Source organism: Ochotona curzoniae, unplaced genomic scaffold, assembly GCF_017591425.1.
Source record: "Ochotona curzoniae isolate NIBS_2020 unplaced genomic scaffold, NIBS_Ocur_1.0 contig_4501, whole genome shotgun sequence".
Taxonomy (NCBI): Eukaryota; Metazoa; Chordata; class Mammalia; order Lagomorpha; family Ochotonidae; genus Ochotona; species Ochotona curzoniae.
In genome coordinates this window covers 7,287,168-7,314,457 of record NW_024466307.1, presented here as the reverse complement: position 1 = coordinate 7,314,457, position 27,290 = coordinate 7,287,168, and the positions used below count along the sequence as shown (strand labels likewise).

Here is a 27,290-nt window from a genome sequence, read left to right as displayed (position 1 = left end):
AAAAATTATACAAAGTAATAAAGTTTCTATTTTATTATCCAATCTAAAATGAAAGCTGGTGAATTTGATTGAATAAAGTAAACTTCATCTCTACTACTTTTCAACTGTTTGATATCAGGAGTTTAGACTTCCCACCTATGACATGGAAATGATGACACGGTTGTGGATCACTCATAAAATGCAATTTCTATAAAACAAAAATGCATTTACTTCAAGAATATTAGTTTTAAAACATGAGGATAACTGATAAGGTTCTTTGGAGTGTTTAATGAAGATTTGTGATATATCCTTGCTTTTTCTTTAAGATTTAAAAAATTTTTTTGGAAAGGCAGATTTGACAGAGAGAAAGAGAGACAAAGATCTTCCATCTGCTGGTTCACTGCCCAAGTGGCTGCAACAACCAGAGCCAGGAGCTACTTCCAGGTCTCCCATGTAGGTGCAGGGTCCCAAGGCCATGGGTCATTGTTGTCTGCTGCTTTCCCAGGCCACAAGCAGGGAGCTGGATGGGAAGTGTAGCAGCTGGATACAAACTGGTGCCCATATGGGATCTTGGCTCATACGGGGCCAGGATTTAGCCACTAGGTTATTGTGCTGGGCTGTTTTTGCATTTCTAAACGCAAAAGGGACATTTTTAGTAGCTCAGTCCAGGTTTTAACCATTGCGAAGGCAAAGCCACTGGGACGGTACATTTGAAGGTGGAGAGGAAAGGGAGGGTGCAAACCAGCGCTCTGCCCTTAGCACTGTGTGGTAACTAGATCCAGTATGTCAGCCAGGACACTGCCGGCCCAATCCCTCCCTCTGTGAGGACACTTGGTCCCATAAGCACACAGTTCACTTGTTTATCTGCAGTAGCAATTTTTCAAGATCACCTGGTTGAGGCGTCTCTGTTTGATACATACATAAGGTTACTGGGGAAAATCTGCATTTAATCAGCTTTCCCTACCAAATACATACATTTAAGTTCAGAACAAAACATACTTGATATAAAACAAAAAGCCACAACTTTGTAAGAATTTAATGTATGAACAAATACAGAAAAATAAGCATTGTAGCAACCGCTTTTGCTTGCTGTAACAGTTCTTGACACTTCAATACTTTTTTTATACATAAAAGGCAAAATTAATGTGTATTTTCCCATGGAATAACTTCACAGTGTACACTGTAAGGGAGAAAAATGAGACTTCTGTTGGCAAAGCAGCTTGCAACTTGTGCCTGTATCCACAATACTTAAAGCTTCCAGATGGGGAGCGAGTGGCTGGGGCGCCCGACCTTTCTCAGGACAAAAACAATGACTGCAAATTGAGAGCTAGGAAAAGAAATACTTTCACCTTTGTTTCACTTGCCTAATGGAAGATGTTATCTGCAGATGTGTAAGGAAACATATAACCAGAACTGCAGAGAGGAGTTGTGTGGTCTAGCTGGTACTGGATTGTGGTACTCGGGAGGTGAGAGAATGAACCGTGTGCTAGCCAATAATCCTGTATGACAGCGTTACCCACTGCTACTGAAGACCCTCTTGGGGGTTTCTAAGTAGATTGCTGTGACTTACCCTAAACATTTTTTATAAGCTTCCTTAAGCAAAAAGGGGTTCACTAACCTAGTGACGCGGGGCCTCACACCCCATAGTAATTATTCAAGGAAGTGTTGCTGCTGACATTGGCCTATGTCCTGAGAAAGTCACATTACAGAATGGCACAGATGACAGAAATCTGCTCCCATTTTCCCCACCAAAAAGGATTGTTAATATGTTTTTGTGAAGGCAACAAGTTTCACAAATGTGGTTTTGGTTACTTTCTAGGCTGTAACATTTTTAGAGGGTAGCAACCACATTTCAGAAGTGAGCTGGTCTACATGTAGCACAGCTCAGTTGGTGTTGAAGTTATTTGTAAGCAGAGAAACTAAGGCACAGAACTTTGCCAAGCTCGGTTTCAGGGCTGAGTTTAATAGCACAGGGTGGCACTGCCTCAGGGGACAACAGGTGGTATCTCCTCAAAGGGGGTAACAAAGTTTGACTTCACCTGGTGAATAAAATAACAAATCATCTTTGAGATATGAGTTGCCTTGAAAAATCTTTGGCATCTTTGAGTCTTTGGAGGCTGCAGTTTTGGGTTACTTCCCCCATCAAAATATAAGACGTTGGGGAGCTAGCTTTGAAGTTAGGTTCATTTGAAAGTGACCTGAGTTCATCCTGTGCTGTGATAGGAATGGATTGTATAGCTCAGACCTGTGGCACACAGAATCATAGAAATCACACACACACATTCCACAACACAACTGACGGTGCAGAACCTACTCCTCACCCGGGTGAAGTGCCGAGCTATGCAGGGTGGCAGTCTCATGTTTTATGATCCCAACCATTTTTAAGATGTTAAGACTTATTACAGGTGTTGATTTCACATACATACAACTTAAAAAGTATTTTGCACCAAAATCAACTTGCAGTTCTAGTTTCCGTGAACTCCGTGAAGTTCCCTTGCGTGGCATAGTTAGCACTAAATACAAACAGTGTGTTCATCCAAGTCTCTTATGAGATGTGAGCTATGAGATTTGTACCCAGAGATGCATAGCTCGACTTGGCCTGTCTCTCTGTGGGATGTTTTCATCACAAATCTTCTCATCTCTCTAAGTTTGTACATGTTCACAGCTCAGGTAGGTTAAGGTCATGATGTAGTGGTACAGAACATACCACATCAAAGCAGAAAGCAGTTAGTTTCAAGTTTCATCGCTTTTTTTTTTTTTAAAGTGCTACATGTGCTGTTTAAAATTGATTTGTGGATTATAAAAATCCACTGACAATATCTGTACAAAAGATCAGCAGTTACACAAGAATGGTTTGTTCAAGTATGGATACACAGATGAAGAGATGTAAAAACTCAAAAGGCAGATCCAACTCTAACAACACAAATGTATCTGCGAGAGAACTAGGAGCAGGTGTCTAGCGGGAATGTTGAGTGCCAGGGACAGGTTTTGTACAAGGCAACTACTGCAGAAACAGGGTTCTGAGAATGTTGGTACCGAGTCTCAGTATCTGCCCACAAAAGGGTAACGAAAATCAAACAGGCGCCCATTGCTCCTCAGAAATAAAACAGAAAACGAGTCTGTCTGAATGCCTGGAAGCTGCACTATAAAAATACTTTCTGAGAAACCTCACGGCTAGTAGGTTGCTTCGTCCATGTTGTCGTCACTGTCGGCACCAAAGTCATCGCCATTGTCAAAGTAGGAATTGATGTAGTCATTTTCCTGTTGAGAGAATGCATGAGCAGTAAGAGGAACAGGTAAGAACACTAAAGAATACGATGCAGATTTCCTTCAAATTAAGAAATGCCCCATTGAGGTCATACAGCAGGTTTAAAAGCAATCTGCTTCAAACACACTTGAGTTCTCACTCAGGTTGGCCTGGGCTGCATGCTGTCAAGCCTGCCTGCTCCTATCCCCAGCCACCAGCTACACGGCGGGGGGAAACAGGATGGTCATGGCACACAACACTCCCCTGTGTGTGTGGTAGGGCCGGGGGCATAGGTTGATCTCAGGCCCTTCCTCGGGATGGTACATTCTATTCGACACCCCCTCCGAGAAGATCCATGCGACACTCCAGTCCTTCATGGGGTAAGGCAGTGCCTTGTACAGTCCATCTGTCACACCGTCTGCGCTTCCATGGGATGGTTCATCTCCTAAGGTCCCCATTCCATGGGACAGCCTCTAGGGAATGGCTCATCTCCTAACACACTCTCTGTGGAATACCCACGGAATGACATGTGGCTTACTTTGCTAAACCAGTAAACACCTTTTAAACACCAAATGCACAGACACTCAAGAAACAAACTAAGGGGCCAACACTGTTGTACTATGGGTTAAGCCTCTGCCTGCCATGTCCACAACTCCTATGAGCTCTGGTTCACGTCCCAGCTGCTGCACTTCCCATCTGGTTCCCTGCTGATGTGCCTCGGAAAGCAGCAGAAGGTGGCCCAAGTGCTGCCATGGGGGCCCCAGATGGAACTCAGGCTCCTAGCTTTGCCCTGGCTAAGCCAGCAGCTCAGCCATCTGGGGGGAGTGAACAAGCCGATGAAGGTTTCTCTTCCTCTTTCTCTCCCTTTCTGTATCACTACCTTTGAAATAAATAAATCTTTTTCAAAAAGACAGAGAGAAATCCCAGTTTACATTAACATAGGCTAGCTTACACCAGAAGTGAGGTTTCTAACCACAAAGCATGAGTGAGCCTGAGCCGAGAGACTTACTACCACAGAAAAGCGTCAAGCAAAACCAAACAGGAAGGAGGCCTCCTTGGATCTGTGCAGAGCCTCTCAGTCTCCTCCAGCCAGTTGCTGGCACATTACAACTTCCAAGGCTGAGAAAGATACGAGTGCCTCAGAAGCTGCCAGAGCTGTCCAAAGCCCGTCGGGGTACTGATGAGCAGGGATTAGGCAGTGGTAGTGAACTGGTTTCTCATTGTCTTGGGCCAAATAAAAAAAAATGTGTGACAAAGTGTAATGTCTACAACCCTCTGGCTTGCAGCAACGAGTGTTGCCAGGACTCAACCTCGGCTCCTTGGCTCCTTGCAGTGCAAGTCAGCACCAATGCTGACACATGCCCAGATGCATGTCCCCCATGTTCCAACTCCCCCTGCCTCCTGCCAAGGGCTCCCCACAGCACTCGACTCAGGATAAAGCCAAATTCCTCTGTCCACATTTCTAGCCCCTCAGTGAAGCATGCCCAGCTCATCACTCTCCTACAACCTCCAGTCCAGACAGACGGACTTACCTGGCCCAACCAAGACACCATACAGCCAACAATCTCCTTGCAAACCTTTCTCCATCTCTCCTCTAGGCACAGGCCACCTCCATTTCATCTTCTCACCTTCCACCACACCCCCAGTGCAATAGCACAGAAGTGAAAATCAGTTTAGAAAGAGCTAAATATTGACAGGGGCTTGGGAATGCGGTGGGGAGCGGACAAGAATTCACAGCTAAGGAAGTTTCCTCTGGTGGGCTGTGATTTCTGAGGAGGGTGCTGGCACCTGCTAAGAGTGACAGTGATGGGAGTAAAGGGGATTAACATGAAAGAAGACAGCCTAAAACAACTGCTGGAGAGAGCAGACTTAGTAAGAGAAATAGACAAGTGTTTTATCTGTTGAGCCAAGTTCCCCGAATCCCCAGAGATGCTCCTGAAGCAAAGAAGGAACAGAAGGAGACTGATCCAACGCTGTACTGATCCACAGTGTGTGGACGGGACAGGAGGGCAGTGCTGGAGGCGAGGTCAGGGCTCCCAATGCCCAGCAGAACCAAGCCAAGCAGGGAGCCAGAAGGTGCAGATAGTCGCCAGATCAGTCATGAAAAAAATGCAAAGGATCAGAAGAGAAAGCTTCATTTGAAAACACAATGGTGAGCATTTGATCTGGAAGGGAAATGCTGACAAAGAAGGGTGTCGGGAGGACCACTGGAAGTCTGATCAACCATGGTTCAAAGCGATCCAGATGAAGGAGAGTGTGGAAACACAGAGGACAGAACTGCACATCTAAAGGCTGCCAAAGGAAAAGCCAATGGTTTAACACATGGGGTTAGCTATTTGCAAGCAGGTAACAAGGAACCCACACCTCAACATTCCTATCACTAAGGAAAGATTTCACTGGCTGAACAATCTCAGTGAGGAAGAGGGTCTGAGAGCAGGTGAGCAGCTGAAACGAAGGGGACGCAGAGGTGACTAAAGAGCCAAGAGACTGTTAACCTGGAGTCGCTGTGTGACTGCCCAGAGATCCCACAAGCCAGGACCAACAGTCATCCTCAAAGACGTCTGTGTCTTGCTCACTTTGGCCCATGCCCAGGCACGGCACGTTTTGACAAGTCTGGCAGCCCACACCCAAAGCACTCTGTCCTGGCTCAGTTCTCTGATGGGTTGCACCTGCACACTGCCATGTGAGTCAGGAACCCACGGAAGGATGGCCAGCATCTCCATTGATGACTTGCACTCTGTGCTGTTGGACCTGAACTGCACTCACAGGATTGGTGTCCCTAATGTGGGGACCTCTGCAGATACAGTGACCTGCCATATCCCTTCATGCTGTGTTCACCATGGCACTGACTCCAGTGGCCAAGGCGCCCTTTGGTTCCCGTCAACTGGCGTCTGCTAATGACCGACTTAACGACACACCGTACGTCTGTGTCCTGATTGGAGAGCCCTCCAGCCTGGTACCCCTGGGTCCCACCCCAAACGGCTGTTACCTCCTCCTGCTCTTCCTCATCATACTCCTCCTCCTCTGCGGCTTCATCATCGTCATCATCATTGTCGCCTTCTTGGTTCTTCTCTTTGCTGCCTTCTTTCTCTTCATTTTCCTCATCTGACTTCTCACCATCGCCTCTCTTTTCCAATTCCTGTGTGAGTTAGGTTAAGTAAATTACAGATTTCTTGGCAAACCACAAGAATTTGTGTCCCTGCCCGGGCTACAAACAAGTCACAGATCAGATCTTTCTGTCCCACCTGAGTAGCACCCAGGAAGCCATGGCTTGGTTATTACCTGGGTCTCAGGTAATGCTGGGAATATCAGCTCTAACGCGGACACTGTGATTCCTACAACTCCTATCCCACCTCCTACTAAAACATTTCAGACAATTCTAAAATTACAAAGAACATTCAGAATGTTATTTTGCTTTCCTTCTAACACAAAAGCGGGCTTCACATGTTTTAAGGAAAAACAACATTTAAAAGAAATTTCTTTTGGTGCAAATTCTACAAGGTTTTTAAAAAATATATACATTTTCCACGGGATTTTCAAAGGCGCCTTCTAAAAGGGGCAAAAATGCATACAATTTAGCTTATACATGAAACCATTTAAACTAGTGCTATCAAGTTGTCCTGGAGCAAATTATCCCTCGTTGTGGCTTCTCCGAGACATTCTTTCCTCTCTCATTCAATACTCCCTATTCTCAGGAACTTTTGCTGCTGAATACATCCGGTAGGTTGAGAGGAAAGGAGAGATGAAAGCCCACAGTAGATGCAGCCCATAGCAGGTGCAGTCCACAGCAGAGCTGCCGGAAAGCTCTCTGAGCAGAGGCAGAGGGATACCGGGCTGGAGCAGCTCTGGCCACTGCCGGCCCTACCTCCCCAGCTGGGCTGCACTCTGCTACCTTCACATGCACAGGCGTCTGCCTTGACCTTGATCCCTGTTTGTGTAGTGTCACCACCGGTAACGCTTTCACTTGAGGATGAGCAATCTGTTTTTATGACTCACCATCCGTTCACTATATTATACCCAACAAGCCATTGAGGCAGCATTTCCCATGTTTGTTGGGACATGAGAGCAGTGACCATTTCACTGAGTAAAACCCAGAATCTCTGCATGAGATCCTGTTCGCTCAGACGTGACTGTTTCTGAGCAGTGACGGCTATCCTGTCTATTACAACATGTATCCTTTGTTGAGCACACATAGAAACAAAAACATCTGGTACCTGGAGTGGCTACTACCTGGCTATGCCTTAGGTAGTTTAAAAATACTTTAGTTATATTCAAGTTTTAATTCGAAGAAGTCAAAGGGACAGAAAGATTAGACTGTAAACAAAATACAAGTTCTGCTTTGTTGTTTGCTCATTCAAGCAGAACAAATAAGACCAAGGTAATAAACATAAGGTCAAGGTAATAAACATAAGGAAATTTATCTTGATACTGACTCTGATATTGCCTTGTAGGTGTTATTATTGCAGTATAATGTGTAAAATTTTTCCAGTGGCGACCCCTTTGGCAAAGTACAAGTAAATAAATGATAGCTATTTTGAAGTATCTATTGAAAGGTATCCATACACATATATATACACAGCTATGTTATTATCAGGTAATACAATAGTGGTACATTTTTTTTCTTAACCTGTTCATACTATATAGAGAATTATAGTGCTGTATTTTATTTATTCGTGGCACATACTGTGTCTGACGACACATACAATAAATTATGAATTCCTAATTAGGATCGGGATTATTTAAATCAGTTACACCACAGTACTTCCCAAATGCAGAATTCATTCAGTGTACATGTGGACCAGAAGTGCACATTTTTAGAATCATCACTGTGTCTTCAAATAAACAATGGCATCATTATTTCTACATACGCATTGACATATATCAAACCTATAAGGTACTTAAATAGGTTAACAAATAGGAGATTCAAGCAATTTTAAGAAAGGGCTGTCAGAGTTACATATATCATTTCATTATCTCATTCATCTTGTAGTAAGCTATAAGTTTCAGCTCTCTGACTTAGCAGTTTCCACTTTCCCCTCTGTGAGATTTAAGAATCTCATTCTGTGGCTGGTACTGTGGCGAGTGGGGCAGGCTACTGCCGGAGATGGCAGCATATAGGAGTATTGGTTGGAATCCTGACTGTTCCACTTCCAATCCAATTTCCTGCTAACATGCCTGGGAAAGCAGCAGAAGATGATCCAAATAGTTGGGTTCCTGCCTCCTAACTAGGAGAGCCAGATAGATTTCTCGGCCCAGTCCTGGTCATCGTGGCCACTTAAGGAGTGAACCAGTACACAGAAGATCTCTTTCTCATTGTTAGTGTGCCCTTCAAATAATACATTAATCTTTCAAAAGAAAAACCCAACCCTAAACTTACCACTTTACAGATCCATTTAAGAATAAAGTCAAATAGTGCTAAAACACAACTAAGGCAAGGGAAAAGTTTAAATCTGTACAGGCACAATATGGACGGAGCCTCCTGCACATTAGGCTGAAATGCAAATCTCAAATATCATCCACCACTTCTGCGCATGCATCCCCTAACCCTGACGTCTGACTGCATGTCACGCCTTCTCCACTCACAAATGCTCCACTGTAAAAAAAATCTGTGACTGATTTTTCCAAAATCATCTGGAAACAACTTTTCTCTATTAAAAATGCAAAGTCATTTAAAATTCTAGGATTAGGGGCCAGTGTTGTGGTATAGCAGCAGCCCCCATGAGTGCTCCCTGCTTATGTACTTGAAAGTAGTGGAAGACAGTCCAAATGCTTGGAGCCTCCAATGAAGCGCCTGGCTTCCACCTGACCCAACGCTGGCTATTGTGACCATCTGGGAAGACTGGATGGGAGATCTCTCTGCGTCAGCGTGTCTCCCTCTCTGAAACTCTGACTTTCAAATAAAAAAAAAATAATGTGATTCCAGGCTTAACAGTACATGTCTGAAACCAGGTGTTTAGGGAATAAAGACATATGAGGCCAGGACAAGCCACACCAGGCGTCTGGATGAGTCTTCCTTCCAGAACATGTCATCCTCTCCAGGGACCTGTCCCCCATCCATGGTGAGCTGGCCAGGCCTGCAACCCCACCTTACATTCCTGTAGTCAGATCTCAACTTTACTGCAAGCCCTTCATTAATCTCATAGCATGCTATCTGCAGCTCAAGTACTGGTCAAAAAGATAAAAGCACGAATAAGTTTCTGAGGGGCTGGCGTTGTGACACAGCAAGTAAACCCACCGCCTGTGACACCAGCATCGCATAGGAGTGCAGGTTGCAGTCCCAGAGGCTTTCTTTCTGATCCAACTTCTTGCTGATACACCTGAGAAGGCAGTGGATGATGGCTCAGGTGCTGCGGCCCCCAGCACCCATGTGGGAAGACCCAGATGGACTTCGTGGCTCCTGGTTTCTGCCTAGACATGCCCACCTTGACCATTGCGGCCATAGAGGTCTCTCTAACTCTGCCTTCCAAACAAACACATAAATGAACAAATGACTGTTTGAAAAGCGGGGGAGGGATAAAGGCCAAAGTAGGAAGGAGAGCTGACCTGCACTCTTCCCGTTCACTCCTAGGGGAGGATGCAGACCTTACCTCGATCTTCTTCAACACGTCCACAGTGCTAGGCAGGGCCGGGGCTTGCCTAGCGTCATCGGCCTTTCTGGATTTTGGTCCAGCTGCAAGTAAAACCACCAGTGAAAATCTACTTTAGTTTTTCTCCCAGCAACTGTGCCTTCTATTTCTTATCCTAGTTTTCATCTACTGTCTGGCATAAAGATGTCACAGCAGGCGGTTACAGAATTGCCAGAGTGCATTCATTTTTTTTCCAAAATAGTCACACCTTGCAACTTTTCCGAGGATGAAATGATAACCACTTCACAGGAGAGCCCTTACATTGTAACTAGTACTGAACCTTTGCCATGGCAATTAAAACCAGCAGGGTCAAAACTGCTCAAATGATGAGCACAAGAATACTCATTTCCCATAAACCTGCCGGCACGGGCTTACTATTCCCCTCCCCATGTATGGCTTTATTACCCAAGCAATCTTATCAAACTTGGAAGATAGAAATGAAGTACAGGTCAAATGATATTCTTTTTTCAACCACGAAAGAGATGAGAAAGAGGCTACATTCAAAGCACCAGAGAATGACCATCCAAGCAGAGACTACAATAATCTCAGTAGAACACCCGGGTCACATATTCTGGAAGGTCACTGCTTATAAATGAAATCAAAGCTCTCGACATGCACAATTTTCTTTTACTCATATCGAGAGTGCTATATGAGGAGTCTGAGATGGCAGGGAACGGGGAATTATTTCACACAGAAATTCTGCCAGTTAGTTACCAAAGCATTATGATATGCTATAAAATGGTCCCACCGTGATGGGAAGTATAGCTGTTCTTTTCCAAAATTAAACTAAATACCTAAAAATTACTCAGTCACAGAGGGAACCATGGCTCAGGAAGATGTAATTTTACTGAAGATTAACACTGAACCTGCAGAAGAAGACATTTTCAGGTTGTGGTTCATGACCCATAGTGGATGGAATAATGGACTCTGCAGCACCGAGGTACCCCTGGGAAGCCAGTGAACTTGGTGCTCCTAAGCATATGTATTAGTGAGGCTTGGTCAATCAGAAGTAATGGCTGGAGTTAATGATGGGTAACTTTTCTGCACCCGCCTCCAGGGCTTGGCTCAAATACAAACTACAGCTCATAGAACATGCATCGCAGGGCAGGTGCTTGTAGTAGCTGCTAAGACACCACTTAGGACATCCACGTGCCTTGCAGGAATGCCTGGCTTTAGGCCCTGGCTTCACTGCTGACTCCAGTGTCCTGCTAATGTGCACCTGAGAAGCACAAGGTGACAGATGGTCCCAGTGGTTGAGTTCCTGCCATTGAAACGAGAAACCTAGACTGAGTCCCAGGCACCCAGTTTCAGCTTGGCCCAGCTGCCCCTAGTACAGATGTGTGGGGAGTGAACTGGAGCATGACATACCTGTCTGTCTCTCAAAAAAAAAAAAAATAGAACTATATAACATCATATATAAATAAGAGCTTAATAAACATAATACTGATAATAAAAAAAACATTAGCTTAAGAATATAATTCACTCAAATCACAACCCTTTTCTCTATTTTTTTTTTAAGATTGATTTTATTTTTGTTGTACCCAGAGTGAGTCACTGAGAAATGCCACACATTGAATATCTGGAATGAGTTCTTTGCTGGAGGCCCAGAGTGGGCTCATGTCTCCAAAGTTCTCTTGATCCTGAACAGAGGCAAGAAAAGGGCTTTGAAAGCTAGAAACCATAACGGCACACGGGAAGGAACAGGAACAAGCAAGAGTGGAGTCACATCTGGCCATCCCTGTGGGCGCAGAGACCCAACTGATCTACTTCTGGTACAGCTTCCTGCTAACATGCTTGGGAAAGCAACGAAGAAGAGAAACCAACACAAACACAGTTACTCTGGGCATTTTCCTTGATGACCTGGAGTTCTATTGAACAGTTGCCCAACTTCATAGTGCTTTGGTTAATAACTGCAACACAGTAAAATCACTCCGCACTCCAGGTACATCAACTCCAAGGTACACGCTATTGAACATCTTTGCCGAATCACTGCATCCTACAACTAAAAGAAAAGTCAGCAACCTGAGAAAGCAGCGAACAACAACAAAACAAGATGTACACCCAGTGCAGTTGCAGGTGGAAGGACTGAAACTCACACAGGGCTCTCCTGCTACCTCAACTACCATGATCTGGATCAGGGTACCTTTTTTACATTTTTTTCTTGGCATCATCTCTCTTGGAAGTCTTCTCCAATCTGCGGATACGAAAGAAAAAAGAAATGCCAAATTCATTCGTATCTGATTGTACAAACACAGCCTGAAAAGTTAAAACCAGTGATCTGTTTTCTTCTACCAAGAAAACTCTCACTAAAGCCACTCTGAAATAGTGTCGGAAAATGTGTTTGAAGCAAAACTTTAAATCTTTGAGGGTGTTAGGATTATAACTTTTTCGCTTAAGTGTTATTTATTTATTTATTACGCTACTTTATATTTTTTTAAGTTTTCTGTAGTTTGGTAAATATTTCTTAGGTAATAAACATAATATTAAACAATGTATTTCTAAAGGCCAATTTTTTACAAAAAAAGTATGTGACCATAATCCTTCCTAACACAATAAAAAATGAAATAATTTGAACAATTATCTGAAAAAAAAAGCAAAAATAATTGTAAAAAAAAAATTAATAAAATTCTTGGGGCTGGCACTGTGGGATATCGGGGTAAGCCTCTGTCTGCATTGCCAGCTGTATTTCTAATCCAGATATCTGCTAATGCCCCTAGAAAAGCAGCAGAGGATGGCCCAACAGCTTGGGGCCCTGCACCCATGCGGGAGACATGGATGAAGCTCCTGGCTCCTGGCCACAGTCACCGCAGCCTCTGGGGGAGTGAACCAGTAGATGGGTTAAGAGCTGGCTCCCTGACTTGCTCTGTAACTCCATAATGCAAATAAATATAAAGAATAAAAACTAAACTCTTTCTAATAAATGACTGTCTCTATATTAGCTAAAATTCCTAATTTTTAAAAAAACTTTATCAAGCTTACAGTCAAGCATAAATTTGAAGCAAAATATGGATTGAGGAATACTATTGACTAGGAAATAAATCTTGGTCTGTACCTGCAGGAAAGAGCTGAACCACAAGTCATCTGACCTGGTCAAAGCTTGGTTAGAAAGTATTTTAGTTCCTCTGCCGTCAGAGATCACAACAAAGCAGGCAGAAAGAGCATGTGGGAGAGGGTGATCACACACAGACCTAGGAGAGTGTCTAAGGCCCTCAAGCTGACATGGCATCACAGCCTGTGCAAGCAACAACGCCGGCGGCATCACTCACACTGTTCCCTGACACTGAGGACAGAGACATAAAAAGAAAATGAAGCAAAATGGGGAGATCTGGCACCTATTTTTCATTTGCAAACGAACGAGCTGATGAATTCCCTCCAGAAAGTTAGACCCAGGAGTGAGAAGGGTATGCAGTGTCCCACGTGAGTGGCAGGGACCCAATCCCGGCACATTGCTGCCTCAGCAAGTGTGTGTTACAAGGAGCTAGATCAGCAGCTGCAACAGACCCAAACCCCGGCCCGGCCCTGGGAAGGGAGCGTCCCACGCCGTGCCTTACTTTCTACACCAGAAGCTGACTTGTCAAGGTCAGACATGAATGTTGCAAACAGAACTCTAAGGCAAAGAGTACACGGCCTCCGGAGAGAAGGCAAGACCCACGACCCATGCTTCTAACGTTCCCCAAACCGAAGCTTTTGCTTTGTTTCAGAAAACTCTGAACTCACTGAGGAGTCACGAAGCGGGGTCTTCTCAGTATCCCCCATGAAAATCTAACATTTTGGGAAGCCCAAAAGCATTTGGTAGGCTCTGTTTTTGTTAACAACGTATTTTGAGTATTTGTCCAAACTTTGGCTCATCTTTCTTAAAAGAGTTTTTCAGATTAGTTTTCAAAAGATTAACATTAGTAACCCACTGTAGAAAAAACACTGCTTTCTTATGATGAAAACAGAAAATATCCTGCAAAAATATGGAGTATGGACACTGCCTTCAAAATTATTTTAACATGATCTGTCTTATAATTACCTGGCATCCATTCTTCTTTGTATGCCTTCATACATCTTTTGCTATACCTTTCAATATCTAGAGGGGAAAAAAGGATAAAGAATTTATTAGGAAAACCAAGAATAAACTCCTTCTCTAGAACTGGAAATATGAGATGACATCATTTATTCCACATTACGAGGCGTTTCCCAAATTTTCTATAAAGTGCTCTTGGGAGAAGTGCCGGGAGAACAGGCTCCACAAGGTGGTAGGAGTCATTGGGCCTGACAGGTTGGGGCCAATGGGGACAATGCAATCAGAGACCTGAATTATCTGTCAGACTACGAGGGCATAGCAAAGAATACATGCAAAGTGCATACTGTGTGGGAGGGAAAAAAAAAAAAACTATGCAAGAATTTTTTAAAAAGTGCACCAAAATCAATATCTCTTAGTTCCATTTTTCCTGAACTTTCTAAAGCCCACTTGTTGCCAAAGCCCAGAGTCAGGAGACCAGTTGTGTGTGTGGCAGAGTTACAGACAGACAGAGAGAGGAGAGCTTGCATTAACTGGTTCATTCCCCAAATATCCCTAACGGCCAGAGCTGGGACAGGTGGAAGCCAGGAGCTGGTCACTCCACCTGGGCCTCCTCTGTGGCTGCAGGACGCTCCTCCCCTGCCTTCCAAGGTGCTTTAGGAAGGAGTTGGATCAGAAGTGGAGCAGACAGGACATGAGTGGCTGAGAAGGCAACAAGGCCTGCTGGGCATGCTCTGCCAGCATCCTTAAAGCCAAATATAAAACATAAATTTGGATTTGCAATACGCGACAACAGTTTTTATTCTTTCTCAATTGACAGACTTACTGATATAATTCATGTACGTAAAACTCAAATATATACACGCACGACTCAGTGACTAGTCGTGCAGCCAATACCACCATGTCATTTCTACAGTTTATTCCTCATCCTGAAAAGAAACTCCATGCCCATCAGATGCCACTACTTGCCCTCCCCTCCCTCAGCACCTGCTCTCTCTGTCTCTAGTGATCCCCTTGCTCTAGACATTTGTTATAAATGCAATCACACAATGCGTGCCTTTCTCTGCCAGGCTTCTTACACACGTTTTCAAGGCGATCCATGGCACTGTGCATGTCAGGGCTTTGGTCATTTTTATGGCTCAGTAATGTTCTATGGATACACCACCTTTCAACATCCACAGGGGCACTAAACCAACAACAGCCAGGACTGGTTCAGTCCAAAGCCAGGAACCAGGAACTCCATTTGGGTCTCTAGTCCCTTGACCTATCACTGGCTGCCTCTCAGGTTGATTGACAGAAGGAAGCCAGAATCAGCAGCAGACCTGGGACGTTGGGACTTGAACCTGGGCACCTGAGTGTGGGACGCCGGCATCCCACATAGTGTCTGAACTGCTAGGTCTGATGTGTGCTCTCCTTGCGGTTTTGAGTTACGTTTCCCTAAAAACTAACCAGTAACACTGAGCTTTGGGTCATGGGCTTTCTCCCGCCTGGGTATCCTCTTCAGAGAAATGGCTGTTCAAATCCTAGCCCTTCCTCTCCCCATTTTCTGCCTTTTTCAAATCGGGTTCTAACAGTTTTTTAGTACCCACTTATTCTTCTGTAAATGCTTGGAAAGCAACTTTGAAATATTTAAAAACATAAAAAATAATGCATTGTACAGACAATAAGTAAGAAAAACTCTTTGCCTAACTCTTTGTGTAGGGTACTACGCAATTCACACGAACACTTTAAGGATCTGACACACTTTTAAATTAGACGTGTGCTTCAAAAACCACATTCAGTTACGTAAATCTGCCCACAATCTGGGGAAAAGATTACTTTCAAAAGGACTCAAGTGTACTTTGCGTGCTGATTATTTTTTCTAATGACAGTTTAACAAGAACAAGCATTCATTGTTCATTTATTCTTCCCTTTTAAGCCTTTAAAATGAAAGCTTTGTTATGGAAAGATTTTTTTTTTAATTTGAAAGGTAAAGAGATGAGAGAAAAATGAAAGTTTTCATTTTCCAACTATAAAAAGACGAAACGGACAATAAGGGAAAGTAAAATCATTTGGTGTTTTGGCAAACTAAACAAACTATGCTGTAACTCCAAGCAGGTAAGTTTTAAAAACTAAATGAATTTGTGGAAAACGCCTCCTCCAACCCTAAGCACATCCCAAGATGACTCTGTAAGACTTCCTGCTTAAGTCACTTTCGAGTCTTTTAGACAGAGGCAAATGGAATGCATTTTTAATACTAATGGGATAAGCTGGTAACGCCATGCGCTCCTCATGTTTTAATGATGGACTCTAAAGAAGCTGAGGATGTTATTGATCTCTAATTTCAATTAAGGGCGGACACTGACAATCAATATAGTTCTGCTCGGGGGGTGGGGGTCTTCCCGTCCTCCAAAACCACTTCCCACTTGCAGCCGGAAGCCGCTGAGCCTTCTCCAACTCACGTCGCCTCTTGCACTTGGCTGCGCCTGTCTGCTATTCTCTGGCACACCAGCTCTCACCATGGACAAACACATGGAAAGCTTTTAAAAGCTCATAACTTAGATACAAAGTAATCAGAGGCAGGGGTAAGCATGAACAACCATGACAGCCACCACGGCAACACATGTGTGAGCAAAAGAACTTAAACTCTAACCACATGGAAACAGTGGACGAACCGTGTGACAGCCACACAGCAGAAAATCATTAAACTCGTATTTTTTCAAAAATAGTAAGTTGTTCATATGAAAATGTTAATAATGTGCTCCTGGATGCAAGAAAGGAAGACAGGAAGTCACATGCTCCAACCTTCTGAAGAGTTTACTTTCACAAGTAAGTTCACGTCTGCCCTTTTGGAAACTGATGGGAGAATCCCACACAAGAGACCCTCCCAAAGAGCATGTGGAACACAGTCAAGCTCAGTACCAGTTCCTTAGGCAGAGTCATGGGAAACATTTTACACACAGTCTTCACTGACCACCTACAACTTCTACCGTGAACACTGTTTTAGAAACTAAAGTATCAAAATATCATTTCTGCTAACATAGACACTTAGGTTCAAAATAGCTGATCATGTCTGATTACACTGAATTAGCATGGAATGAGAACACTCTGTGCCTAAACCCGGCCTCATCTGCACGTTTTCAACCATATCCTCAGGGTCCAGCACGCACCTTGCTTCTCCTCAGGTGGCTCAATAAAGTAAGGCATTCGTTTCATGGTTTCTCTCAGTTCCTGTTTCAAAGCCAGCATATACTCTTCGCCTTCCCCTGTTTTCAGCGGCACTGGCTTATAATCTGTATCCTATTGAAGACACGAAGGTAGTTTTAATGAGTCAAACAGTTTCATTACCTATTTTGTCTATTTCCTAGAAAACATCAGTTTTACTGAAAAGCTATGTTTTCCTGGGCACTGTGTGACAACCAATTTGAGAGATGTTGAGCGTCTGTGATCCTTTAGTCTGTTTCCTATGTTGCTCTTATTTTAGAGACAGGAAAACTACTATATTGGCTGCTAACGAATGTGACTACACATTGCAAAAACCCATCATTGGGTCCACTGTGGACCTCTTGGGTGGGTTTCTACCCAGCTTCCTGCTAATGCGCCAGAGAAGCAATGCATGCCACGCAAGTCATTGGATTCCTGCCACCACTGGGAGACCCTGGAGCAGACCCCGTGGGTCTTGGCTCTGACCTGGCCCAGCCCTGAAGAGACAGATGGAATCTTTTTCTGTTACTCTGTCTTTCAAATACATTTTAAGTGAATTAATTAAAATAGAAACTGAAAATCAAACATTTAAATGAGAGCCACTGCCTTAGCTACTATTTTACTGTAAAATAATAGCAGCTATTATTTACCAAGAGGTTACTTAGATCAGGATGTACTAAACAGTCAACACTCATGATCTCATCAACACTCATAACAACATTTTCCCTTTTATGGTAAAGAAAATCGTGAAGAGAACAAGCAGCAACCCCATATAAGCAGCAGGTAGCAAAGCAGGAGCTGCAGGCGACATTTCAGCATTTTGAAGTTACATGCATGAATGCGTATGTGTATATATTTACATTTTCATATATTCAGTTAAAAAGGGTCCCGAGGATAAAGGGTTTCAGAGGATAAGGATAGGGCATCTTTTCAAACTTATCGTGCATTCCCTGACTTCACAACAACCTACTGAGTGTCTGAAACATAGTCTAGACAAATTTGTTCAAGTCTCTGTCCCCATGAACATAGGCAAACCAGTGAAGTCACATACAAATTCAAGTAGCAACAAATTTACTTCCATCAATTTAGAAAACTGATTGAAAAATCCTATACACGAGATCTTGCTGAAACAAAAGCAAGTGATCCCTTGTATTTTATCAAAGGAGCCCCCTTGATCCAACCCAGGTACAGCCGGCCAACAATGTAAGTTTGGTTTTTTAAGATTTAATTTATTGGAAAGGCAGACCTACAGAGAAGAGAGAAAGATCTTTCATCCTCTAATTTACTCCCAAAGTCGCCACAACAGCCGGAGCTGAGCCGATTTGAAGCCAGGTGCTAGGAGCTAGAATCAGGAACCTCCTTCAGGTCTCCCAAGCAGGCACAGGGTCCCAAGGCTTTAGCTACCATCTGCTGCTTTCCCAGGCCACAAATTAGGAGCAAGATGGGAAATGGAACAGCCAGGACAACAACTGACATCCATATGGGATCCCGGTAGATGCAAGGTGAGGATTTACCCACTGAGCCATTGCATTGGGCCCAGCAATGTATGTTTTTAATGTAATTTTAAAAATCACTCAAATGCCTGCATGACTTTTCACATTTTTAGATTGGATATGTGCTTTAGCAACAACACATTCAGTTAAGTAAAACTGCTGCATGATCTAGAAAAAAGAAGAAGTTTAGGACTGCAGCAGGACCAGTGCTGTGGCAGAACAGAATAAGCTGGCACTTAGGCTACCAGCATGTGAAGTCCCAGCTGCTCCACTTCCGATCCAGATGCTGATTAAAACACCTTGGAAAGGAGGGGACAATGCTCAGGTGCATAGCCCCTCCCACCTAGCTGGCATACTCAGAAGTTTCAGGTTTCTGCCTTTGGTCTAGCTCAACTCCAACCATCGCAACCATCTGGGGAGCAAGCCAGCAGGTGGAAGGTCTTTCTGCCACTCTGCTTTTCAAAAAAATAAAAATAAATCTTTAAAAATAGTCCTTCTTTTTCTAAGGAGTATTTAAAGAACAGAATGATTAGTTTTTAGTTCACATGGCTTTCCAGTTTTAAGTAACAGTGAAATGCAGGCAGGCACAGGCAAATTAAGAGAGAGCTACCAAGGCTTTGGCTCAACTCCACAGGGAGAGTGTACAAGGTTAAATCACATTGAAGCAAATGCCCACATACAATTAGGAAGCCATTCATACACAGCTTGGAGAACAGATGGTCTCAGCCCGGGAGCCAACAGCCCAAAGCCCCAGGGGGAGCAGCAGGCCAGCACTGCTGGGGAAAGGGCCATGGTCAGCAGAAAGGCCAGCTCATGCATGGCCTTCCGGACAGGTACAAGCAATTTCACCTTTTTAAATATTTCTTTGGTTCTGAATTTGAAAAGCAAAGAGAAAGAGGCAGAGTATTGAGGTCCACTGGCCTACACCCTAGTATCAGAAGCCTGCAGCCAAGAATTCTATCCACGTCTCCCAACGTACATGGCAGGGACCTTGTCATTTCAGCCATCAGCGCCACCTCCCCAAAGCTGTGCAGGCAGGAAGCTGGAGTCAGGAGTAGACTTGGGTATGAAACCGATGTACCTGACATGGAACATGAACATCTCAGCCAGGATTCTAACCACTAGGTCAAATACCAATATTGGGGCCTGGTGTGATGGCTCTGTTGGCTAATTCTCCACCTCCAAGCACCAAGATCACATATGGGCGCCAGTTCATGTCCCCGCTGCTCCACTTCCCGTCCAGCTCCAAACCTGTGGCCTGGGAAAGCAGTCAAGAATAACCCAAAGCCTTGGGACCCTGCACTCACATAGCAGACCAGGAAGAGGCTCCTGGCTCCTGGCTCTGGATTGGCTCAGCTCTGGCTATTGTGGCCATTTAGGGAGTGAATTAGCAAATGAGAGATCTTGTTCTCTGTTCTCTGCCTTTCCAATAAAAACAAAACAAATATATATATATTTTTAATAAAAGCCCATACTGGATAATGTAACTTTATTCCATGTATAAATCAATACCCATACCATCATTTTCAGTGTTTACACATATCTCCTCAAACATGCAGAAGAGCTTATTTGTTTGATATCTGCTTCCATGTGTGCTTAATACTAAAAACCTTTTCGCTGTATTAATATATTAAAAGGGTGAAAACCAAGCCCCAAAGGCCAACTCCCTTAGCGATACACACAAAACCCCAGTTACATCTGGCCAGGGTCCTCTACGTCCATGGAGCCTTCCACAAGGGAGTGTTCCTTTTGAAACAGGGATTTGGCTTCCTGAAGGGAAGGTTATCTGATTACTTATAACTTTGCATATTTTGTACCACTGCACACGAACATGTAGAAATACACACATCTTCACTAAATATGAGCACATTTAGTATCACGTACCTTGCAGCACACTTATGGAATTAAGAAACACCCAATGTAGTGGATATCCTGTTTTCTAAAAAACAGGATTAAAACTGATAGAAGAAATAAGGGAAAAATTAAAGCTTCAATGGGGAAAATGATATGTGGCATAATGAGGAAGATTAAAATCTGTAAGCAAAAACATGAGGGAAATTAAGTGAAAGTCTGTGGAATGGAAACTGAGAGCCACCATACAATCTAACACGATTTTTTGAAATGACTTGAAAGAGCCAGAGTTGTGCTACAGTGGATTGAGTCTGCCTCCTGTGATGCGAGTATCTCGGAGTGAAGCTCTGCGTCAATTCCCAGTTGCTCCACTTCTGATCCAGCGCCCTGCTAACACTCCTGAGAAAGCCGCAGAAGATGGCCCATGTGTGTGGGCTCCTGCACCCACATGGGAGAACCAGACAGAGTTCCAGGCTCCTGGTTTCAGTCTGGCCAATGTGGTCATTGAGGAGTGAAGCCACAGATCTCTCTTTGTCTCCTTCTATGTCACTCTACCTTTGAAAGAAATAAAAGCTAACAAAATGCATTAAAAAAAAATAATCGAAACACACCTACAGTTTCTTAAGAGGCTATTATCATGATACCACCCATGCACATCAAACTCAGAAGTTTAATTTTCTAAGCAATGTGAAAACACACACGATGCGACTTGGCTGGTGGCTTACTTACCGGAAACACTGGTGGTGGTTTCAATACTACATCAGGTAACTTATCTCCTCTGTTGAACCCCACAGCCTCGATATTGAAGGTATAGGCAGCACGCCCCCTGCCTTTGTTCCCAGCCATCAGCACCGGCTATGCCAGGAGAGAGGGTGAATTCTGAAAGAGACCGTTAGTGACTCAGATGGATGAGGGCTCATGAGGAAGAGGCCATTATCTTCAAACCAAATGAAGACAGAACATAGCTAAGGTAAAATAATTCTCACAAGGAAAACGTGCAAAGAAACAAAGAGGTGCCAATTGTTTTATGGTTTAGTAAGAAATACCTACAACTGCCAAGTAAGAGGGAAGATGCACTTGTATTGTTCTTTAATTTTGCGGATAGCAGAGCTATCATCACAATCCAGGTTGCATGCTCAACTTCTGAGTTCTCTCAAGCTTGATGATACTAAAAAATGGTGGCACTTCAAAACCTCATGGAAAAGGTAATTAAAATACAACTTTACTGCGATGTGAAAAATACAGAAATCTGGGGCTGGTGCAATGGCTCAACTGGCTAATCCTCCATCTCTAAGTGGTGCTGACTGGTGTCCCAGCTGTTCCACTTCCCATCCAACTCCCTGCTTGGCCTGGAAAAGCAGTAGAGGACGGCCCAAATCTTTGGGACCCACATGGGAGACCTGGAGGGGGCTCCTGTTGCAGGCATTTGTGGAGTGAACCAGTGGATGGAAGATCTTTGCCTCTCCTCTTCTCTGTAAATCTGTCTTTGCAATGAAAATGAATAAATCTTTTTTTTTTAAAGATTTATTTTTATTATTTTTTCATTGGAAAGGCGGATATACAGAGAGGAGAGACAGAGAGGAAGATCTTCCGTCCGATGATTCACTCCCCAAGTGAGCGCAACGGGCCGATACTATGCCGATCCAAAGCCAGGAGCCTCTTCCGGGTCTCCCACACGGGTGCAGGTTCCCAAAGCTTTGGGCCGTCCTCGACTGCTTTCCCAGGCCACAGGCAGGGAGCTGGAAGGGAAGCGGGGCTGCCGGGATTAGAACCGGCGCCCATATGGGATCCCGGGCGTGCTAGGCGAGGACTTAACCACTTGCGCCACCGCTCCGGGCCCGAAAATGAATAAATCTTAAAAAAAAAAATCTAGGAATTCATTTTTCAAGAACTTTGCGCAGATATTTGCATATGAATAGATTTTTAAAAAAACTGGCTTTGATAACAACCTTCTCCTAATTCTGCTTTTTTCCATGAATGTCCTAAAGTTCCCAGGCAGACATGAACCTGCAGTGTACTAAGAGGGACCTGCACTCCAAAGCATCAACCGTGGAATTCATGATTATCATGCAGTGTTCCTCTCTCTCTTCCAACTGACAACACCGCTGTCATTGAATCCCATGAGCCTAGGACAGGGCTCTGCTTCTGAACCCTGTGCAGACAGACAGGCCCCACCTCTGCCCGCCACTTCCCTCTGCGGGCCAGCACCCCACACAGATGCTGCCCAGGGATCCTGGCCAAGCCAAAAAGGTCACCAACACCTTATTCCTGCTCACCAGTGGGGAAGGACCACCTCCTAAAGCCACCAAGGGCCTCTGCTGTGTCTCTTTCTTTATGCAATTTGAACATAGTTTCACTAAAGGCCTTGGAAATCCCAGCTTCCCTCATCTGAGGGCTGACAGTTCTCATCCCCTCTTGCCTTTAGAACTTCTACAAGATTTGAGCAGGTGCAGGCATTCAGCACAGTGGCTTAAGCCAAGCTTGGGACATCTGCATCCCTTCTCAGAATGCCTGGCCGCTCCACTTCAAACCCATCTTCCTGCCAATGCAAACCTTCGAAGGCAGCAGGGGGCAGATCAAGTCCTCAGGTCCTTGCCAACCAGGTGTGAGACATGAATGCAGTTCACGGCTCCTCCTGGCTTTGGCCCAGTTTAGCCACAGCTTGTAGCCATTCAGGAGGTGAACCAGCACAGGGAATGTCTCCCTGCTTCTCCAGATGCTGCATCTAGGGTAGTGTTTTCAACGAGTACACAGTATGTAGCAGTATCACCTGGAACTTTCTAGAAATGTAAGGTGTTGGGCCCCACCACAACCCCAAGGAAAACATGTCCCTGAGTATGCAACAACGAACTGAGTTTAAGGAACCTTTCGGATGTTTCTAACACATGCTGATGTCTGTGAATCACAGGGACAAACCAATCAAGATCTCGTGGGGGCTAGGGCTTGAGCAAGAGCAGTCTGGAGAGTTTACTGGGTGGTGCAGTTCAGGGAGAGGGCTGAGAGGATCTTGACGAATACCCTAGGGGAAGCCTGGGCTGTACCTGCCATTTTGGAAATCTGGAATCTGATCAAATTACCCTTAACAATTTAAAGGAATCTCTTCAAGATAACATGACTGCTGCCAAGGGTAAGAAGCATGCTGGGAGTGACAGCCCCGCCTTTTCATTCATCTGCATGGAACAGGGGCAGTAAGGCGCTGCACCGTGAAAGCAGCAGTTTTAGGGCTCCAGCTGCAATCCAGCTCCGAGTCCAGTGACAGCCTCCAGATCTTCCAGGGATATAGAAACTAGATCATGGTCCTGTATCATGCTTCTTCAACGTTCTAAGGCACAAGCAAGTTACCTGAGGACTCTCTCCAAACCGGAGATTCTGACCCAGCTGGCCCTGGGGTCTAAAGCCTCAGGACAGCAGGGCTGTACAACTCTGGCTCTCTGCGCATTCCGGAAGAGACACTGTCTTCATCTAGGCCTCTGGTTCATTCCATCAGAACAGGTGGCCTAGAGGCTTCCCCAGTGCTCTTCCTTGGGGAGGAGCGATGCTTTCTTGGCCAAGAATACTTCAAGAAGACACCGTGTTCTCCCCACCACAGCACAACAAGATGAGCAGGGCTCTCGGGGCCAGGTGCACACAACTGGCGCAGCCCAGCCCAGATGCCCACTGCCTAGACTCAGCATTCCAGCTTCCCATTCTCTGTTTTATCAACTGCAATTCTCCCTCACCCACGACTCAGGCATCTTAACGCTCACACAGAAAAGGTGCTTATTAAAATAATCAAGCTCCTGCCATCTGTGCATACTGATGGAGAGGGGACTGATCCAAGCAGCCTGATTTTCAACTGCTGAGTCACTGAGGCACTTGCAGAGCCTGCAGAGAGGCCAGGGGGTGCCAAGGTAACCAGGCAGCAGAAGGGTTCACACCTCTGCTCCAGGCAACAAGTACAAGGAGCCCAAGGTTACAGTCAAGGCCCCGGGCGGCCTACAGATAAACACCAAGTCCAGGTGAAGTTTACCAGACTTGCCTGATGGTAGGAAATTAGAGGAAGACAGGTGGGCAGCCCCTGCAGGGGAGGAAAGGCATCGCTGGAAACCTTTGACACACAGCACAGTGCTAGGAGCCTGAGCACACTGAACAAATCAGTCTCTAGTCCTTCGAAACGTACCTCCCCCTGAGTGTCTCTACCACATTCCCTACTGTCTCACTTCTGATTAGCCACAAACATCACGGTATCCCAGGTCCCTTCCTCTTTCATTGATTATTGTACTCCTCTTACCTTAACCTTTCAGCTGACTTAAGTCCATTTTGTTTTTTAAGTAGAAAGGCAGATTTACAGAGAGGAGAGACAAAGATACTACTTCCACTGATTCATTCCCCAGATGGTCCCTATGGCCAGAGCTGAGCTGATCTGAAGCCAGCATCCAGGAGCTTCTTCCCAGATCTCCCATTAAGGTGCAGGGTCCCAAGGCTTTGGGTCATCCTCCACTGCTTTCCCAGGCTACAAACAGGGAGCTGGATGGGAAGGAGAGCAGCAGGGACACATATCAGCACTCATACGGGATCCTGGCACCCACAGGGGAGGATTCGCCAACTGACCCATCATACTGGGACACTGGAGTCCAATGTTGACAACCAATCTTCTGGAAAAAGATCCTAGAATTAAAAAGCAAGTTTCTTCTTTTTTTTTTTTTTTTTAAGATTGAGATGATACAGAATACAGTAATGTTCAACTCCAGAAGAAATACAGAACCATGGCCTTTGGGAACTGGGCCCATGTCTTCTATCGCCTGGTTTCCTCAAGTATTAACAACAGAGAGTTTATTTCGCAGCAGCAACTGCTCCTTGATGAATGTGAAGCTCTCTTTATCCCAGGCACCGGGACTTCGTAAGCACATCTACCTACAGAAGTACAACTCTGTGAGCCCATGGCCAGGGTTGTGCTTGTTGCTTGTTTCGCTTGTTGAGTGCTAAAGTTGAGGCCCTAACTTTACACTGGAATTCCCAAGACAGCTTCCACAAAAATGGAGCGGCAGGAATTCGGTGGCACACTCAGGTCACCTCCTGGGAAGCCTGCATCCCACATTCAAGCGCATGCATCCGGTGCCTGCTGCGGCACTTCCAACCTGGCTTCGTGCCAGCACGCGCCCTGGGCGAGCAACTGACAGCTTAAGCGCTTGCTCCCTGCCACCCGTGGGGGAGACTTGCATGGACTCAGCCACACCCAGTCCTAGCTGTTGCAGACACTGGAGAACAGAAGAATGATGGGAGAGACTTCTCACCAGTCTGTTCCTACCTACCGAATAAAATGAAAATTAATATTTTTTTATTAAAAACAAACAAACAAACACTTAGCACTCACCAGAGGCAAACCAGAGTCTGTGCAGGTACGATCAGGCTGCAGGGCTCTGTCAAGCCGTGCAGGTGATCACGACGTGTCACGTGAGTTAGGAACCACCGCAGAGCCAAACTCCCACTTGAAAGAACAAAGTGAAGTTTTCAGAGGTTAGCGGACTACCCAAGGATGCAAACTGAGTTCCAAACCAAGGACTGAGGGGCTGGTGTTGCAGCACAAGAGGTTAAGCTGCCTCCTGCAACACCGCTGTGATTCAAGTCTCAGCTGCTCTGCTCCCTGCTAACGCACCTGAAGAACAAAGGAAGTTGGCCCCAGTGCTTGACCCTCTGCCAACCACAATGGAGACCTGGGTGGAGTTCCAGGCTCCCAGCTTCAGCCCTCCCCAATCCTGGCTGCTGTAGCCATTTGGAGAGTGAACCAGTGGATGGAAGCTGGCTATCTGCCCCTCTGACGTCAGTCCTTCCAACTGTTGACACCCCCTGTAAATTCCCATTCAGAGTTGCTCTGAGAGGGTAGTCGAACCACCAGGAACTGCAACGCAACCTTGTGGCCAATGCTGTGTTCCTTTCTGGACATCCCTTCCAGGGCTGACATCCTACCAGGATGAGGCAGGACTTGGTTTCTTGCTCCAAGGAACTGGATCAGTCCGTGCAGAGACCGACGCGGGGAAGCAGGCTGGGACCCTGGGGGAGGCAGTGAGAGCCTCGTCCGTCCCAGCATCTCCCCAGCTGAATGAGCCCCAAGGGGCCCCAGGGAGGAGCATTGGCATCCAACAGCTCAAGCCCAGCAGCTCCCTGTCCTCTCTCCCTTCCTGCCGGCCTTTGACTCAGCTTTCCTTCAGACCCTCAGCATCTTGCACGCGGTCAAAGAAAATGAAAATACACAACAGACAGCAAATGCATGTCTCTGTCCAGATGTGTCCTGCACTCCCTCTGCAGCTTCCTGCCACTCACTGTCAGTCTTGCCCAGCCAGCTCTGGCACGTGGGGTTGCCTCTGCCTGGCGTGTCAGCCTGCCACAAGGGCGCGAGCACACCTTAACGCCTTCCACGAAGTCATACAGTTGACGCTGCTCAGCCCCGCTCTTCACCCTCTGTTTCCAAGTACAGCCCTGTTCCCACCATCCCTTTCACATCAGTGTCACCATCAGGACTGTCAGTCTCCTGAGGTGGGTGGAGTCTCTTCAGCGACCCGCCCATCAAATACGTATTAATAAGCACCTCTGTATCTGGTCTCAGTTTAAGATCTGAGAATGAGGCCATGGAGAAAGCAGAAACTCTGAAGGAGCTCAGGATCTAAGATGGGAAATGGGACAAAATGCCCCTTCACACAGTCAGGGAGTAGCAGGTGTGATAACAAATAAATCAGTAGTCTCATTCAGAAACACTGGAGCACACATCTGACAGGAGCAAGGGCGGAAAGCCCAGCCAAGGAGAAGGTGAGTTATCCAGGGAAGGCTGGGTGGGACTCAGGCAGGAGATATGCGAGCTGAGGGCCCACTGGAAGGCTCAAGGCCCACCCATCTCTCACCAAGGCATGGGAGGAGCCCCAGGGCTCCTG

General features: G+C 45.4%; 1 protein-coding gene across 1 annotated transcript; it reads right to left on the bottom strand.

Moving 5' to 3' along the window:
• Positions 1 to 1,040: 1,040 nt before the first annotated feature.
• POLR3G (RNA polymerase III subunit G) lies at positions 1,041 to 25,974 on the bottom strand. Its single transcript, XM_040986034.1, has 8 exons — positions 25,739 to 25,974; positions 21,115 to 21,264; positions 17,008 to 17,137; positions 13,868 to 13,924; positions 11,996 to 12,046; positions 9,814 to 9,896; positions 6,216 to 6,365; positions 1,041 to 3,240 (listed from the first exon to the last, which is right to left on the bottom strand). Exons 2-8 carry the CDS (start codon positions 21,229 to 21,231, stop codon positions 3,154 to 3,156), a joined length of 675 nt encoding a protein of 224 aa, XP_040841968.1. The 5' UTR covers positions 21,232 to 21,264; positions 25,739 to 25,974; the 3' UTR covers positions 1,041 to 3,153.
• Between the last annotated feature and the right edge of the window lie 1,316 nt (positions 25,975 to 27,290).